Source organism: Dipteris shenzhenensis, chromosome 11, assembly GCF_047967505.1.
Source record: "Dipteris shenzhenensis isolate YYH24624 ecotype China chromosome 11, Dip_SZ_1.0, whole genome shotgun sequence".
NCBI classification, from domain to species: Eukaryota; Viridiplantae; Streptophyta; class Polypodiopsida; order Gleicheniales; family Dipteridaceae; genus Dipteris; species Dipteris shenzhenensis.
In genome coordinates, this window is record NC_141606.1 from 32,396,179 (window position 1) to 32,414,163 (window position 17,985).

At 43.2% G+C, this 17,985-nt stretch overlaps 1 protein-coding gene across 1 annotated transcript; it reads left to right on the plus strand.

Annotated features, from left to right (window-relative positions):
- The first annotated feature begins 569 nt into the window (after positions 1-569).
- LOC147896921 (mitochondrial import inner membrane translocase subunit TIM23-2-like) lies at positions 570-1,650 on the plus strand. Its single transcript, XM_087381503.1, has one exon. It carries the CDS (start codon positions 771-773, stop codon positions 1,329-1,331), a length of 561 nt encoding a protein of 186 aa, XP_087237629.1. The 5' UTR covers positions 570-770; the 3' UTR covers positions 1,332-1,650.
- Positions 1,651-17,985: the final 16,335 nt, after the last annotated feature.

Consider the following 17,985-nt stretch of genomic DNA (forward strand, 5'->3'; position numbering starts at 1 on the left):
GTTCTTTGTCTGCTCTTATGGGGGGGGCAAGATTTCGTTTGAAGGGTGTTGCAACCTGCAAATTTAAGCACTAACAGGGCGGTGCAATGCTGCATTCGGGCTTGGTGTTTAGCTGTGAGTGGTGAAATGCTGCTACTAGGCTTGGCGTTTAGCGGCGGTGAGCGAGAACGGGCAATAGCCAGTCTTGTGCACCCCTATTTTTTTCATAGCATAAGGGGTTTATTTCATCTGTTTCAAAATGTAAGGTCATCCCATAGAGAGAGGATCCCATTTTCCCCAAAAGATGAGAGAGAAAAAATTGACTTGGTGGAAAACCTAAATACCCAATACTAAAGGCATTGGTGCGCCGCCAGTACCATGCCACATGTAGACGAACTTAACTTTTCATAAGAGCTTGACACCTAAGCATATATGTGCCCTTTTCCAAGCCTATGCGTTGGGTCTTTCCATGGAGAGAAAAGGTTAACGAAGGGAAAGGCCATGGGAAAGCTGATTCCAACGGGAATGGCTGTGAGGAGGGTATGTTCTAAAAACGAAGGTAATAGAGTGGGCGCTTTTTCCTGTGAATTGTGAACTTTTCTTTGCTTGTTTGGCTATGGCGGTCACAAGCTCTCAAGACCCAAACCCTTCATCGTCGCCATAGCCATCTCCTCATCGCCATAGCCTTCCCTGCTTCTTCCTCGCCATAGCCTCCTCCTTTCCTCCTTTCCTCATCTCCATCGCCTCCTCCTCCCTTCCCCTTCCCCTTTTTCCCTTCATCGCCCTCCGCCATGGTTTCCAGTGACTCTGGCGATAACTCCCGCTTCTATAACCCCTACGCTGACCTCCATGGCTCCTCCTTCGACCCCCGATCCGCTTCCACCCTCTACCGCCTCCCCTCCTCCCCTGAATTCCTCTTCCCGGAAGAAGCCGCTGCGCAGCGCCGGAACTGGAGCGAGAATCTGACGTATTACACGGGTTGCGGGTACTTGGGCGGAGCGCTTCTGGGCGGGGGACTTGGTATTGTTGATGGTGTACGCGCATCCGAGACCGGAGATACTCTCAAGCTTCGTGTAAACAGAGTGCTAAACGCTTCCGGCCACAGGGGGAGGAGTTATGCCAACAAATTGGGAGTGGTAGGTCTTCTGTATGCTGGGTTGGAGAGCGGGATAGTTCATTACAGAGGAACCGATGACATTCTAAACAGCATAGGGGCTGGTTTGGGCACTGGCGCCCTGTTTAGGGTTGCTGCCGGACCTAGAGCAGCGGCTTTTGCTGGGGCTATCGGTGGGGTTGCCGCTGGGGCTGCCGTCGCAGGAAAGCATGCTCTTAAACGATATTTGCCGTTATAACTTTGAGCCCTCATCATCGCGTTGACACACGCCATGTGCAGGTTCATAATAAGATCCGAGGATTCAAATCTGGGAACACAAGCAACTTCAATTCCGTTATGTTTTCACTTTGCCTTCCCCTTGATTCGTGAGATCATGGACAATTGAGGGAACGCTGAACGCCCATCTTGCGATTCTTTGACCCGACGATATTATTGCGAAGAGCATTTTGCAGTCGGGTAGATTGAGAATAGGACTTCTCTGGCAATTTCCTCTATCACCAATATTACATACTAATCTGTAATGGAACACAGCGAAAGGTATTCTGCTTTTTGACCAACCTCGCCGCATACTTATTGGAACTTATGTTTTCATACGATTGACTATTTCTGTGCCTGCTCTTGAATCATAACATGATACTGGTTAACCGTCGATGATTTGTTTTTATTGCGTTACCTGATCGGGAAAATTGTTACTAGCTTTTATTTCTTCATATTTAGAACGATTTATTCATTTGGATTATATTTAATGAAGGAAAGAAGAGATTGAAGAGCTGTTTATTACACGGCTTTATTGTATGAAATGGAAACCGTGAAGTCTAGGAATTGTTATCTCTGAAACTTCAAGAGATGGCATACCGAGAGTCCAAGTGAAGAGGGCCGATCTGTAACGGTCAGGGCGGGATCTGGCAGCCATATGGATTGTGTACAAGCCAGCAACCGTGGCAGGGAATGGGCCAGGGTTGGGGCATGCAAAGGCCCAGCAAAGGTCTTGAAGAAATGTCCTGGAAGGTTCTTGTTATGGTTTTTGGTGTTGGTCAGGTTCGGCCCTGGGACTTGCTGCTGGTCAGTCACGTAGGGCAGGTCCAACCTGCCTACAACTGATGGTCGGCCAGCTCATGAGGCGAGGGGGCAGCCAGCACCAACCCTATATAAAAGGGGGCCCTTTGCCCAACCTCTAGACAACCCTACAAGAATCCACTGGAGCTCATGTGTGAGCAGTGCAACAAAGGGAGCGTGTCAGGCAGCCTACCTCTTTTGGAAGATTGACCTATATCTGTGCAATAAGGACCTTGTCCTTACTACTGTTCATTGTCCTCGATCTGAAGGAGCTTATGAGTTATTCTTGTGTACATGTCATGTTGATTTAGTTGGGATTTTCACTTGGAATGTCTTTCGCCGGGTGGTTAGGGTCTTAGAAAGCTAGTTCCTGTTCTCTAACACTTCAATGATTGTAATTTAGGAGTAAAGGAATTACAGTAATTCACACTGTAAGATATTATAATGACACATGGGCTTAAGAGGGTTGTTTTGTTGGGGTATTCCTTGGAGGACCCCTCCTTTACGAGGTCAGTGGTTGTATTGCTTGTTTATTATGTAGGAGTGTCTGTGAGCCCCCATATGAGGTTGACAAGGGGTTAGGGCACTGTAGGAGGATGTCTGACCTGGACTAGGTCTGTGCATGGTTTGCAGCGGGTTTGGTGGGGAAGTACCTGGAAGTGAAGCTGGAGCAGTTGTGTCCATGTGGCAGGTCTGTCTGCAGGTGTTAGTGCACTACCAAGGCCCATCTACTACCAAGTGCCTGCAACAGCTACAAGATCCAGGTGAAGCAGGTTGGGTTTTGCAGCAGACCAAGTTGGGCCAGATTACAGACCTGGTTGGTTTTCCAGCAGACAGTCGGCTGATTGGGCAGGGTCTAGGATCCCTCCTAAACAGGCGGCCATTTTTGGTTACATAAAGCTTAAAAGCAAGCATCTAAAGGCCCTGCCACTTGTGTAGAGTGTGGCAGATTACATCATCTCAGTAGGAGCAGCCATTCTTGACTGCAATTTTATCCAGCACTTTTGGCTGGATGTTCTTGACTCTTTTCTTGACACTTTGTGTATGAGTATACCGAGTACCATGACTTCGCTACATGCTGTAATATCTGTGCGAGTTTCAGTGAGTGTTTGCTGGATGTTCTGTGAGTACCATGTATTCGCTAAATGCTGGATGTTCTTGACACTTTGTGGATGAGTATACTGAGTACCATGTCTTCGCTACATGCTGTAATATCTGTGCGAGTTTCAGGGAGTGTTTGCTGTTATTTCTGAGGGATTCCAGCAAGTGTTTCGACTTTATTCTGTTTTGATAGGGTTGCTGTCGAAACAGTCCCTAATTCTAAATCAGAGCCTTTTGGCGACTCCTGTGATTACCCCTCAGCCGTGAAGGAAGGAGCCCCTCTAAGAACGAGGTGACCCTGTTTCACACTTCCCCTCCTAAGCCTTTCACATCCTCATCATGATCGGCCCAAACTCTGGGGAGATAGGTAGGCATGATGGTTTGAATTATCCTCATTCGAAGATAAGGTCTAGAGTTACCTAGAGGTGAGGTTGATTTGGGAGATTACAATTGGAGTTGAGGCCATAGCCCACCACAAATGTGGCTGAGATTGTGTCCAGTAGCAGTGAAAGATTGGGTGATGCATGATGTGGAGGCCTTGGCCATGATCATGGGTACCATTGCAGATTCTGCTCTCTCGCATATTCAGCTTGCAGACACTGACTTTGGAGCATGTACCTGTGAAAATGCAGCAGAATGCGAGCAGCCAATTGAGAGCAAACCAAGCAAACTTGAACATCACAATAGAGGAAGAGATAATCGACACCGAATTTTAGGGGAAAACTCGAATGAAACTTCTGGTAAAATATTCAAGTACAAGATGAAATGAAAGAGGGGGCCCTATGTATAGGGGTGATCCCCTTGCAATCGGTTTGCTTATGCAGGCTGGCCTAACTTGACCCAGGTTGATCAGACAGTCTGATCGGTGTTACCCAACCAGGTTGGCTGGTCAAATTGACCCCCAAGCTTGTTCGCTACCTTGCTAACGGTGATGCATGATGTGGAGGCCTTGGCCATGATCATGGGTACCATTGCAGATTCTGTTCTCTCGCACATTCAGCTCACAGACACTGACTTTGGAGCATGCTGCATGGACCTGGGAAAGTGCAGCGGAATGCGAACAGCTAATTGAGAGCACACCAAGCAAACTTGAACATCGACACCCAATATCAGGGGAAAACTCAAAATGGAACTTCTGAGAAAAAATTCAAATACAAGATGAAATGAAAGAGGGGCAAGGGGCTTTATGTATAGGGGTGATCCCCTTGCAATCGGTATGCTTATGCAGGCTAACCCGGTCAATCAGCATGTTGGCGTAACTTGACCCAGGTGGATCGGATTTACCCAACTAGTCTGATTGGGTGGCCAAATTGACCCCAAGCTTGTTTGCTACCCTTGCTAATGGGGCCACTTGACACAGCACTATAGCCCCACATCTAGCCCCATGTCGTGGCTTGGAATCAAACACTTGACGTGTTGCAGACAGTGCTGAAGTCTGCCAAGGTTGCATGAAGGATAGGTGTGATTGAGTGAATCTAGGTGTGTGGTGTGTGATTGAGAGAATCATGGAACTGATTGAGAGATTTGTGGATCTAGATGCTCTACTGAGCTCATATGTGATGTCATTACTGGATGTAACTGGAGCCTGTATATTGGGCCCGTCTCTCTTGAATGAACTCTCTCTTTTGCTTCACTTGCTCAATCCTTCTTGCAACTCCAACATGTGGTATTAGAGCCTTGGTTCACTCTCCTTGAGACCTCCTTGAGTGCCATGTCATCATCTTCTTCCTCACACTCTCTTCTTCTCCATTTTCTCCTCTTTTGAGCAGAATTTCCAAGCGCTTGTTCTCCCAATGTAGGCGACCATTGTCCAAACCCTTTCAGCCATAGATTCCCCTCATATAGGCACACTTCCACTCTAGAGGGTTTCTAGAAATTGTCTTTCTACAGCCCGTGCTTACACTCGTCCTATCCCGTGCCATTTCTGATGATACAGCTTGCTAGAGCCACCATTTCAAAAACGATCTAAGGTGCACTTAGGCGACCCTATGGGCTACCTGCTGGTGAATTTTGAGAGCAAATGGTTAAGGGAATGAGGAGAAACTAAGGAAAACCGAGTTGGGTTTTGAAAAAGACATGTTTTTGGAGTTGGAGAAGATGATGTTGCGCTTGGAGGTGTGAAGCTTCATTTGGTCTTGAGACTTGCACTGAGTCTTCTACTTCCAAGTACCTTTGATTGCGCAGCAAATGCCCTCTACTTGATGCTTTGTGGAGTGAGGTAGCAACCCTCCAAGGTTCCTCTGTTTTCTGCAAGCATTTTTAGACTATTTTTGAAGGTTGATGCTACCCTAAATGCTAAGGTGATGCTTGAGGAGTTAAAGTACAGATCAGAGATTCAGAGATTGCTTTTTCAGTTGTGAGAATGCTCTTCGAAGTTCAATTGAATGCATTTTTAATCTTTTATATTGAGGTTATGATACTTTGAAGTGGATTTCAAGTCATACCATCTTGTTGACTAGTTGACTAGTTGACTAGTGTGGGTTGACTATGACAAGAGCTTTCATGAAGGAAGAATATATCATGACTTGCATGATGATTTCCAATGGATGTGATCGGAACAAAGGTTTCAACTACAACCATTATGATTCTTATTTTAAAGATGTTAGTAGGTGTGATTGAGTGAATTCAGGTGTGTGGTGTGTGATTGAGAGAATCATGGAACTGATTGAGAGATTTGTGGATCTAGATGCTCTACTGAGCTCACATGTGATGTCATTACTAGATGTAACGGGAGCCTATATATTGGGCCTGTCTCTCTTGAATAAACTCTCTCTTTTGCTTCACTTGCTCAATCCTTCTTGCAACTCCAACATGTTCCTGGATTCATCTAGGTATATGGAGAGACATTTGCTCCTGCAGCCAGGATGGCCACCATTTGGACGGTCATAGCTTTGCCAGCCCACCATCAATGACCTATTTTCAGATGGGCGTGAAGTCAGCCTTGCTAAATGGTGAACTTTTAAGTAGTAGTATATGTTGAGAAGCCAGGACTTCAGGTGATAAGAAGGTGTGCAGACCTCGCAGGGCATTGTATGGGCTGAAACAGTCCCCAAGGGCATGGTACCCCCAAGGACAGATGACTTCTTCCATGAGATTGGATTATCTTGTAGTCCATCTGATATTAGCCTCTATCTCTTCACAGGAGGAGATAAGATGGTGATCATAATCTTGTATGCATCACAGGGGAAAGATCCAGGAAGTCAAAGGACTCTTGATGTTGGAGTGTGAAATGACAGATTTGGGACTTCTTCATTGTTTCCTTGGCATGGAAGTTTGGAAAAAGAATGACTAGTCAAGAGAGGTACTCTCAGGAGGTGCTGAAAAGATTTCAGATGCTGGATTGCAAAGAACCATGAAGTCCAGTGGAATTGGGATGAAGCTGAGCAACGAGAACACGTCTCAGTTGGTAGATGCAGCAGTATACCAGAGTATGGCTGGTAGTTTGATTGTATTTAACTAATACCAGGCCTGACATAGCTTTTGCAGATGGAGTACTCTGTCAATTCTCAACCAAACCCAGATAGGATCACATGAAGACAGTTTTAAGGTACCTCAAAGGCACAACCAGCTATGGAATCACGTATCTCTCTGGTAGCAAGCTTGGAGTTTTTTGTGATTTTGGATTGGGCTGGAGATTGGGATACACAATGCTCAACTTCAGGTTACTGCTTAATGTTTGTAGAGGGTGCCATAGCTAGAAGCAGCCTCCCATTGTGCTATCTTCTACAGAGGCAGAATACAGGGCAGCGTGTTTGGCAGCATGCCAGTCGGTTTGGCTCCAATGGATACTGGAGGACATGGGAGTTCTTCAAGATGAGGTGACGGTCATCATGTGCAATAACATGAGTTGCATAGCTATTGCAAAGAACCCGGTGTTCCATGCTTGTAAAGCATACCAGGACTCCGAAGCTGATCCAGGACAAGGTCATGGATCTGCTTTACTGGCCAACAGAGGACATTATCTCGGATATTTTAGAGAGAAGCTGGAGCATCTCATCAGACGCATGAGCATTTGGCCCACAGTCGAGTCATTGAGGGGGTGTAGTAGTGTCGCTGACCCACCTGTGAGCCACTGAATGAGAATGTTTAACCTGGACAGAAGGTCTGTACATGGTTTGCAGCAGGTTGGTGGACTGGAAGTACTTGGAAGTGTAGCTGGAGCAGTCGCGTGTCCCGCTGGCAGGTTGGCTGCAGCAGGGCAGCAAATACATCATGCTTAGTGCACTACCAGGGCCCATCTTCAGCCCGCAACAGCCACAAGATCCAAGTGCAAGGTCGGGTTTTGCAGCAGACAAAGTCAGGCCAGATCTACAGACCTGGTCAGTTTTCCAGCAGATGGTACAGGCTCCCTCCTACACCTATAAATAGGCGGGTTGCCTCTACTCAGAAACTGAAGCCTGTGGAGCCCCCGACTTGTGTGGAGTGTGGCAGATTATATCTTCTATAAATCTCAGTAGGAGCAGCCATTCTTGACTGCGATTTTAGCGGCTGGATGTTCTCGACTCTTTTTTTGAGCAGTTTTCCCATGCTTTGTGGTTGAGTATAGTATTTTGAGTTTATTCTGCTGTGCTTGCTGTCCGAACAGTCCCTAATTCTACTAGTTTATTTGATTTTCTGTATCGTTAAGGTCATATCATTTTTGTCTTGATCTGTTGTGGTTTTGTTCATGACCACTCCTCTAGAAACTCAACAATAAGATTCTTTAGTGGAGAATGAGACTTGGGGCTTAATAAAAATATGTGCTGTTTGGATTTTCAACGCAAATTCGAATAAGATCAGCACACATATAATGGGACTTTTTTGACGGATTTATTAGTTTCAATTCAAAGAGCACATGAGGGTAGAAGGTTGTATTTTCCCCTCCTTTTTCAAGGTATCACAATGTACAAAAGTTTGTTCAATAGTTCGAAAGGTCAATATTTCAATACTGCAGAATTTTGAGGATAAATATTGTGAAGAGTTGGCAGTTATACTAATTAGCTTTTGTTGGAGGGGTATTGTGACTTGCGAGTTCAAAAGATTGGACCATGAAAGCTTAATGATAGTCTTCTAGTCATGGAGTATATAATTTGAACAGTGCTGAAGTGGTTTGCATTGTTATCCATTTGAAACGTTGTGGGGTAGAGGTTGCAGGCATTGTAAAATAATTTCAATTTTCGAAGACATCTGTTCTCCTACTAGAGGTCTCAATTATGAGGGCATGCTTTTCTTTTACACCTTGTTAGGTTTATGCATTAGTGATGGAATTCAACACATTGTCTTAGCTCCTTGAAAATAATTATAATTTTGGGGTGGTAGCTTCTTTTGAGCACCCGTGTCTCCAATGCATCTTTTTTCCTCTTTGCTTTTTGACGACCACTCTTCCTTCTGTTGCCTATTGTTCCTTTCTTCCTTAAGTGCTTGCACTTGGTAGTTATGATTCTCTTCTAAAGCTAAGTCCTTATAGCATTGGTTGCAATCAACTTGTTTTTTTTTTGGGTTTACCTTAGAGAGAGAGAGAGAGTGTGTGTGTGTGTGTGAGAGAGAGAGAGAGAGTTTATTAAAGTGTATTGAAGACCGACGGATCTATGAGACTGAAAGAAAGCTTGATACAATGAGCAAAAAGGGTGGAGCTACTAAATGAGCATCCTAACCCATGCTAGAAAACTATGTAGGACATAGTCAATGTCATCATTAGTCCTCAATAACATCATCATGCAACATGAGATGTCAAGGTGGATTTGATGACAGGCTAGGTTGTGTTGGCATGAAGTTTGTGAGGATTGTTGTTTCTTGTTTGTGAGTGTAGCTTGTCGTGACCTCTTGGCCACAGCTCTATGTCTGACAAGTGCCACAGTGACCCTTGTCGGTTGTGCCTTGGGTTTGAAATGGACGGGATCTCAATTACTGTGATGTGTGCATTTGTCCTTTGTCGAATGTCTTGCGTTAGGGTCTTTGCCTTGCTTGCTTTTTGTGGTTAGGGAGTCGGTATGCTATGGCTAGAAGAACTCTGCTATCACACTCTGAGATGAGTTTGATAAAGCCCCTTGTCCCTCTCTCTTTGATTTGATGAGACTATATTTTTGCACCGCCTCATGAATGAAAGTGGCAAGGCATTTGTGGTTTGGGTATGAGAGAAGTGTGGAAAGGGGCTTGAAGTTCTCTACAGAGTCAATTGTATTGTCCATGGATCTCATAGTAAATTGGGCAAAGGAAGGCGAAGTGTTTCTCTAACTTGATCTCATGTTGGTCACATAGTGTGCAGGTACGACTGTTTGGGTATTTCCTTAGCTTGTCCACTCTTGATACAGAGTCGGTGTGATGAAACGCGGAATTGCCCAATGGCAACCTTAAGCGAGTGAGGTAAGTGGATCTAAGTGTACCTCCTTAGAGATGCATAGGTAGTGTTCCCTATAGAAGTTGAGCTTCATAGGGAGCTCTCTCGGTGCCAACCAAGTCCTGAATGTGAGTTGTAAAAGATCCTCTTGAATCGGGTTGAGCTCGTTGCCTTAAAATGGGACAAATTGGAAGGGTGGTAGCTTGTCTATGTGGAATCTTGGTCTCTCGAACCACTTGCATGTGTGTGCATACCACCACATTTGGTCACCCTCAGCTGCTAATGCATCAAAGAGGACAACACCAACCAAGGAAGTTTGCGTCGCCTTGTAGTACAGGAGCCATAGTCTTGCACACGGTATAGGTAAGTGAGTTTGGAATGTTGCATCTAACTGCAATGGAGATGCCTCGAACTCAACTTGAATGATCTGATGGGGAATCGATGGCTTATTGTGGATCATTTGTGGTAGCAAGAGAACCGATAATCATTCCATGCGAGTCCACTCTATATTTGAGAGGTTTGGTCCCTAGCAAGGGCTGCCATACATGCCTGTTGGTCGGATGAAGGAATCGAATGTTCCATTTGACCACTTGCTTCAATTATGTCTTCCCAACATGATTGGTTGTCATGCCACTCTTCAAGACCAAATACGATCTTACTCTTATCTATGACTATCACACTGTTGGACACACGAGAATAAGAACAAGAGATGAAGCAAGTGATGAGACAAAGAGCAAGAGTAGCCTCCCAAAATTCTATTTGTAGCAATTGTGAATGGAAAGCAGATCATTGGAGGAGAGGTACGTCCTTTCTGTCGATGACAGGAGAGAAATTTCATTTAATATAGAAAAATGGAAAGTCTCATGCAAATCCAATAACAAGGCGAATCGGATCTTATTTCCACATTTGTTACAAATTTTGGGGTTTGATTAGCTAATTGGGCCAAAGCATGCAACTTAAAGGAACAACCATGTGCAACTTGTATGTGGACTTCTCCATGTTGCCAATTGTCCTCATCTAAGAAGACTAAATTGAAGCAACTGTTCTAGTTCAAGTTTTTATTTTCTTCAGTTTTGGTTTTGCACACATCGGGACCATAGACAACTAAATACAAAAGACTAATACCTTCACTGCTCAACGTATAGAACATGCATGCGACATAACATTGAACACTTGTCAGATTTTAAAAAGCCAAACCTTTAATTAAAACCTCAAGGGCAATTCTTGTAGTAGTTTAGATCACTTAAAAATCACCACTCTGGCACTACTCCTATCAGTACCACTATTTTCAATTACCCCTACCACTACCAGTGCCATTATTACACAAACAAACACGTGAATGCATGTAAATGTGCGTGCGCGCACACGTACGCACACATGCACGCGCACGCATACGCACATACAAAATTCTCCCCAAGGGTTGCACATACTAGGTTGGGGTACATTAGGAAAAAGGGAGCTAATTTTGGGGTCTTGAGAGAAATTCACGATTTCTTCATTTTGCTAGTTCAAAATATCCAAAAATAATAAAATACTCAATAAAATATACACAAGTACTATTCAACATGTAGTACATGAGCTTTTACATTGAATGCTCCTACAAGTCACTTCTTTCTCTCAATCATTTTGCAACCACATTCGTGTTCCGTTTAGCTCCCCTGTCAAGACACTAAAAACTAATCTTGCCATAGCCTTGTTTTTAAAAATTTCAAAGTTTACTGCCATCATCAAATCTTTGCTTTATGAAAAGGTAATGAGATTGCGAAGAAATGGAAAAACATTGCTCTCAACATGGCAGCGTCCAACTACAATACTATAGAATAAGTGAACAAGAGACAGCAACACCATCTTCATATTGATTTAGCAAAAGAATATCCACCTCTCCGAAAATGACAGTACATAGGTGCCATGTAAAGAGAGAACATGAGGGGAGAAGGCCTATAACATATCAACTTATGGTGTGATGGAAACATTTATCCAAAATGTCTACTCAGAAACTCTACTCCCCCATTTTCAAATCCTAGAACATTGCTAAAGTTTGTGGGTGAAAGAAATAAAGGTATGTATGGATACATCACAGCTTAGTCTCAAGTTGCATAAATGCTTAAGCATCTTTATGAGCAAAAATACACCAGATAGCCGAAACATCTAGAATAAAAGAGGAACTACACAATGAAATTGAAGAGCAGACAAAGACGAAAAAGTAGTTGCAGAGAGGAAGATCGAAAGCAATCCCATTGGGGGATAGGCTTATAAAAATAAAACTTTGCAACCTTGTAGAATTGAAAAGCGGGAAGTGGAGGGTGCAAGCAGCATGTTCAAGAAGCCTGGTAAGTTGCTTTTACTATTTGGAATGTAGCTATGTTTGTTGCGTGGATGGAAATCGAGCGAAGCTCTTATGTGCACGTGCTGTTTGTAAAAAAAATTAGGGCCTCAAAAGGAGAATGTTGATCCGAACGCTATTCCAGTGGCAAATGAAAGGTCTATTTTCAACTACTATTGCGAAAAAGATGATTGAGAAAAAGAGTCTCTATGGGGGTTAAAGGTCACTGTGCCTTTACCCTGATTATGTACAATACTCAAACCATATATAAATGAATAAAAAGAAGATTAGGGTGTTCTACACCCACCAAAACTTGTGTGGCTCTCTGTTTCTCTCTCTCCCTCTTTCATTCTTGCTTCCGTTGAGAGCACTCTCAACTGGTATCAGAGCCCGGGTGATCTAGCTGAGCGTTCGTGATTGCCTGGAAGCTCAACAACTCTGTGGGAGGAAGGAGAAGCTCTGTGAAAAGCTTTGTGGGTGACTTTACTTGCATCCGAGTGTGCAGAGACCTTGGAGGAACCTTTGGAAAAGTCATTTTGGTTTTGCGAAGTGGTTTTGGAAGCCTATTATCTGTTTTTAAAGAAAAAGTCGTTTTTTAAGCTTTTTCCTGTTCTGTTCGATGACAGAGACTCCGTATTGACTTGTAGAGGTAATTATTGCTTGCTTTTGGTGTCCATTTCACTTCAGGAGCTTGGAAACACCTTCATTCTTGAATTAGGGATCATTTCTTTGGATTTTTGACTTACTATGTCAATTTCTATGTTTTTCTTCCCGAGTGTTGGAACTCAAGTTTGGAGCAACCATTTGCAGATCTGTCGGTGGACTCAGGAGGTCCTAAAACTTCCATGTTGCTCATCATTCGCACTCCGGTGAAGTTTACAAACAGTTCAGTTTCCAAAAACGTTTTTCAGTCTGTGTGTTAGACCCAATGATTAGGACCACGGTTTTCAAAACCATCTATCCCAGTGTGTTTCGGATGCCTAAAAATCCCTACCTGTCACTTCTTACGCGATTCGGTGGAGTATTTTTAGAGTTATAGATCTCTGTGTATTGGATTTTGTCTCTTTGTTATGCATTTTTTATTCTAAGGTTTTAAAACCTTAGATTTATGCCACATGGAAGTGGATAAGTGTTGACTCCCATTTCTCACTCATTGGTTGGGATTTTAAAGTTCCATTGACAAACTTTTCTTTGTGAAAAGAACAGATAAGGGATGTCCTTATTCAAAAGAAGCAGATTAAACCCTTGGCAGGGATTGAAGCTAAGCCTGCAAATATGTCTGAGGATGATTGGAATGAGTTGGATGCATTAGCAAAGTCTACCATTAGACTTCATCTTGCAGAGTCAGTTTATTTCACAGTAGTAAATGAGCAGACTACGGAAGATTTGTGGAAGAAACTGTGTGCCACTTATGAGAAGGAAACTGCCTCTAATAAAGTTTACCTCATGAAGAGGTTGTTTGAGCTGCAGATGAAGGAAGGGGTCTCCATTGCTTCTCACTTGAATGAATTCAATATTATTTTCAGCCAGCTTCAGGCTTAGAAGATGAATTTTAATGCGGAGAATAAGGCAATATTTCTCTTATGTTCATTGCCATCCTCATGGGATACCTTTCGTACAACTGTCAGTAACTCTGCACTTGGTGGAGTACTGAAATTTGATGATGTTGCGGGTAGCTTGTTGGCGGAGGAGATTAGACATAAGTCTATGGATGGCAACAAGCAGGATGTAGCCTTAAATGTGTAACGGGACATATCACAGTTCAGGGGGGAGTCCCAAGAAAGGGGGAAGTCTCATAGCAAATCCAGGGCATGGAACATTGAGTGTTACCATTGTGGCAAGAAGGGTCATATGAAGAAGGATTGCTACAAGCTGAAAAGAGAGCAAAAGGATAAGAAAAAGAATGCAAATTGGGGTGCAAATCAGAAGGAAGAGAGTCCAAGGAGGACAAAGGAAAAGTGAAGATCGAGGAGATCAATGCAGTCACACATGATAGTGACAATGACATTCTCTTCATGTCTAGTTTATCTGCAGAGTTGTTTACCACTTCAGATGATGCATATTCCCAGGATTGGATTTTGGATTTTGGTGCTTCATCCATGTTACTCCCCATAGGGAATGGTTCTCCACTCATGATAGTGGAAAGACAGGTTGTGTACATCTTGGAAATGACTATGCATGTGACAGTGGGAGCAGGTGACATAAAGTTTTCTTTTGCAAATGGGTCTGCATTTGTTTTGAAACATGTGAGACATGTGCCTAAGTTGACCAAGAGTCTTATTTCAATGGGTCAGCTAGATTATGCTAGTTTTCACACCTCTTTTGGCTTTCAGAGTTGGAAAATTCAGAAGGGCTCTATGCTTTTGGCCAGGGGTGCCAAGTGTGGGACTTTGTATCCCTTACATATATCAGGGGTGTTTGATCATGTTGTTGCAATAACCGAGCAGCCAAGCACTTCTTTATGGCATTGCCAGTTGGGCCATATGAGCCAAAATGGGATGAAACTCTTATGCCGTTTGGGTTATGTACCGCATTTGAGTTTCTCTAATTTTGAATTTTGTGAGCACTGTCTCTATGAGAAGCAGACTAAATCAGCCCATAAAAGAAGGGGAAAGAAAGAGTTTCAAAAGCTTGATTTGGTGCATTCAGACGTATGTGGTCCCATGCCTACATGGTCATTATGCGGGGCTGAATATTATGTGACATTCATTGATGATGCAACTACGAAAGTGTGGGCTTATGCTATAGCTCGAAAGAGTGATGTGTTCCAGGTATTTCAGAAATGGCTAGCCTTGGTTGAGAATCAGTCAGGTAGAATGCTTAAATGCCTACGGACTGACAATGGTGGAGAGTATCTCTGTCATGACTTTCAGCATTTCTGTGATACACGTGGGATTAAGAGGGAGCTCACATCCCCTCGTACTCCAGAGCAAAATCTAGTTGCAGAAAAGATGAACCGTACCATTCAAGAAAAGTTGCAATGCATGCTTTCCAATGCAAGTCTTTCTAGTGGTTTTTGGGCTGAGGCAATGAAGACTGCAGTGCATGTGATCAATAGATCACCTAGTAAGAGTTTGGATGGTGGTATTCCTGAAGAGGCATGGAGTGGCAAGAAGCCCTCTTACTCTCATCTATGTATATTTGGGTGTGAGGCATATGCACATGTGCCAAAAGAGCTTTGAAAGAAGCTAGATCCTAAGTCTAGGAAATGCATCTTTTTGGGTTATGGTGAAAGTGGAGAGATGGGCTATCATCTCTGGGATCCAAAAGCAAAGAAGATCATACGCAGCCATGATGTAGTCTTCAATGAGAAGAAGATGCATAAGGCACCCATGAGGGATGTGGAAATGAGGAGAATCACTTTCCAGGATGTGAATCCACCTACTGTTGTCCTCTTGGTTTCTTTATTCCTAAATAACATAGCATTGATTTCCTTAATCTAGCCTGAGTGTTCACCCTCTAGTGATGCTACTTCATTCGTAGTGCATTTTCTATTTATTTTAAAGTTTGTCAATAAAACATTTCTCATTCCTACTCTAAATTCTCTTCTCTTCACTATGGAAAGGGGTGTTGGAATGTCTTCTACACACACACACACACACACACACACATATGTTGATAGACAGCAAGCTGTCCATGCACCAAATGTGCAAGAAATGGTACCACCAAGTACTCCCACAGGTATACAATCAAGGGTAGATGATGGATCATCTATTAGTGGAAATGATGAGCCAAATGTGGTTGATATGCAGGTGGGATAGCAAGCTGAAATGCCCTTGAGAATATCATCTAGAGTGTTTAGACTGCCTGATAGGTTTGTTCCAGGGGTAGACTACGTGATGCTTACTGATTGTGGGGAGCGTTTTTGCTACAGAGAGGCTATGATGCACGAGGATCAACACAAGTGGGAGTATGCTATGCAATCAGAGATGAGTTCACTTATGAAGAATAAGACTTGGGACTTGGTTTCTTTGCCACATGGAAAGAAAACATTGCCATGTAAATGGGTCTACAAGATGGTCACAGGTGATGATGTGCCTAGGTACAAGGCCCGTTTGGTCGCTAAAGGGTTCAAGCAAGAGAAGGGTGTGGACTTTGATGAGATATTCTCTCCGGTTGTGAAGATGACCACACTTAGATGCATGCTTAGACTAGGGGTAGCAGAAGATATGGAGCTTATGCAGATGGATGTCAAGACAACTTTCTTGCATGGGGATCTGCATGAGGAAATTTACATGGTGCAGTCGGAAGGCTTTAAAGATAAGGGCAAAGAGCATTTAGTTTGCAAGCTGAAGAAGAGTCTCTATGGTCTTAAGCAAGTGCCTAGAGAATGGTATCAAAAGTTTGATGCTTTCATTCGGTCCTAGGGTTTTAGAAGGAGTGAAATTGACACTGCTTCTACACTAAAAGGCTAAGGATAATAGCCTGATACTCATGGCACTATATGTGGATGATATGCTATTGGCTAGCAAGAATACTTATGAGCTAGATGCATTAAAGGCCAAGTTGCATGAGGCCTTTGATATGAAGGATTTGGGACTTGCAGGTCATATTCTTGGTATGCACATCACACGTGATCGGAGTAGGAAACTCCTTTGGCTTTCACAGAAGGAGTATGTTATAGCGTTTCAATATGGAGGGGGGGAAGGCAGTGAGTACTCAATTGCCTCCATATGTGAAACTGAGTCATACAAAAAGTCCTAAATCAGATGAGGAGAGGGCCATGATGGCCAAGGTTCCTTATGCATCAGCGGTTGGAAGTCTTATGTATGCTATGATAGCTACTAGACTAAACATTGCATTTGCAGTGCGAGTTGTTAAGCTGGAATATGGCTAATCCAAAAAAGAGGCATTGGGAGGCAATTAAGTGCATCATGAGGTACATGAAGGATACCAAGGAGATGTGCATTTGCTTTGGTAGAGGAGGCATGCGTCTACTTGGGTACATAGATTCAGACTATGTAGGGCATGTGGATAGTAGGAGATCCACTTTTGGTTATGTGTTCACCTTGTCGTGGATGTCTCGTGCACAGAAGTGCATTGCTTTGTCTACCATAGAGGCTGAGTATGTTGCAGCCACAGAGGGTTGCAAGGAGGCTATATGGCTTGATCGGCTAGTGGGAGATTTTGGGATTCATATAGGTGTACTGACATTGCATAGTGATTCCATGAGTGCTATTTAGCTAGCACGGAATCCGGCCTTTCATGCAAAGACCAAACACATTGAGGTCAGGTACCATTTCATCAGGGAGGTACTTGAGGACAAGCACATAGAGCTTGTCAAGGTTCATATAGATGATAACCCTACAGATATACTGATGAAGAGTCTACCTAGTCAGCGGTTTGAGTATTGTCGTGTATTGATGGGCATAGGATACTCTGCTCACCGGTTGTTCTCCCTTAAAGGCACATTGTCCTTTAAGTGGGAGGTTGTGGAGTTAAAGATCACTATGCCTTTACCTCAGTTATGTAGAATACTCAAACACATATATAAATGAATAAAAAGAAGATTAGGGTGTTCTGCACCCACCAAAACTTGTGTGGCTCTCTGATTCTCTCTCTCCCTCTTTGCAATATCATCAACTTTAAAAGATTAGAGAATCAAACATGTGCTTTTTCCAAATCGTGCTGAAGTATCGAAGTTAAGGGGCATTGGTTGCGTATTGAGGGTATTTACGAAGGTAACAAAGGTAGCACTGTGTAGAATCCTTGGAACAATATTTTTTTGATCTTGAACAATTACAAAGAAGGATGGTTGAATTCTATGGAATTATACTTGAAGAGTGCCAAGGACGACCTATATTTGTTATTAAGCCAGATAAATGTGAGATTGTTAAGGAGAGAAAGATTGAAAGAGTGACCATCACGCTTATGAATAGAGCTCTTGATCTATCAATGACAAAAGGAGACTCAACATATTTCAGTGTACAATCAAAGAAGCAGATTTGGTGGTTGGGTGCATTTGAGGTAGCATAAACTTGGACTTTAAATGGTTTTCCATATTTTAAACGTGTTGATTTTTTATTCTATTTATATTACCTTGATGCTTTAATAGAGATGGATATTCCAACTTATTATAGAGGAACACCAAACATT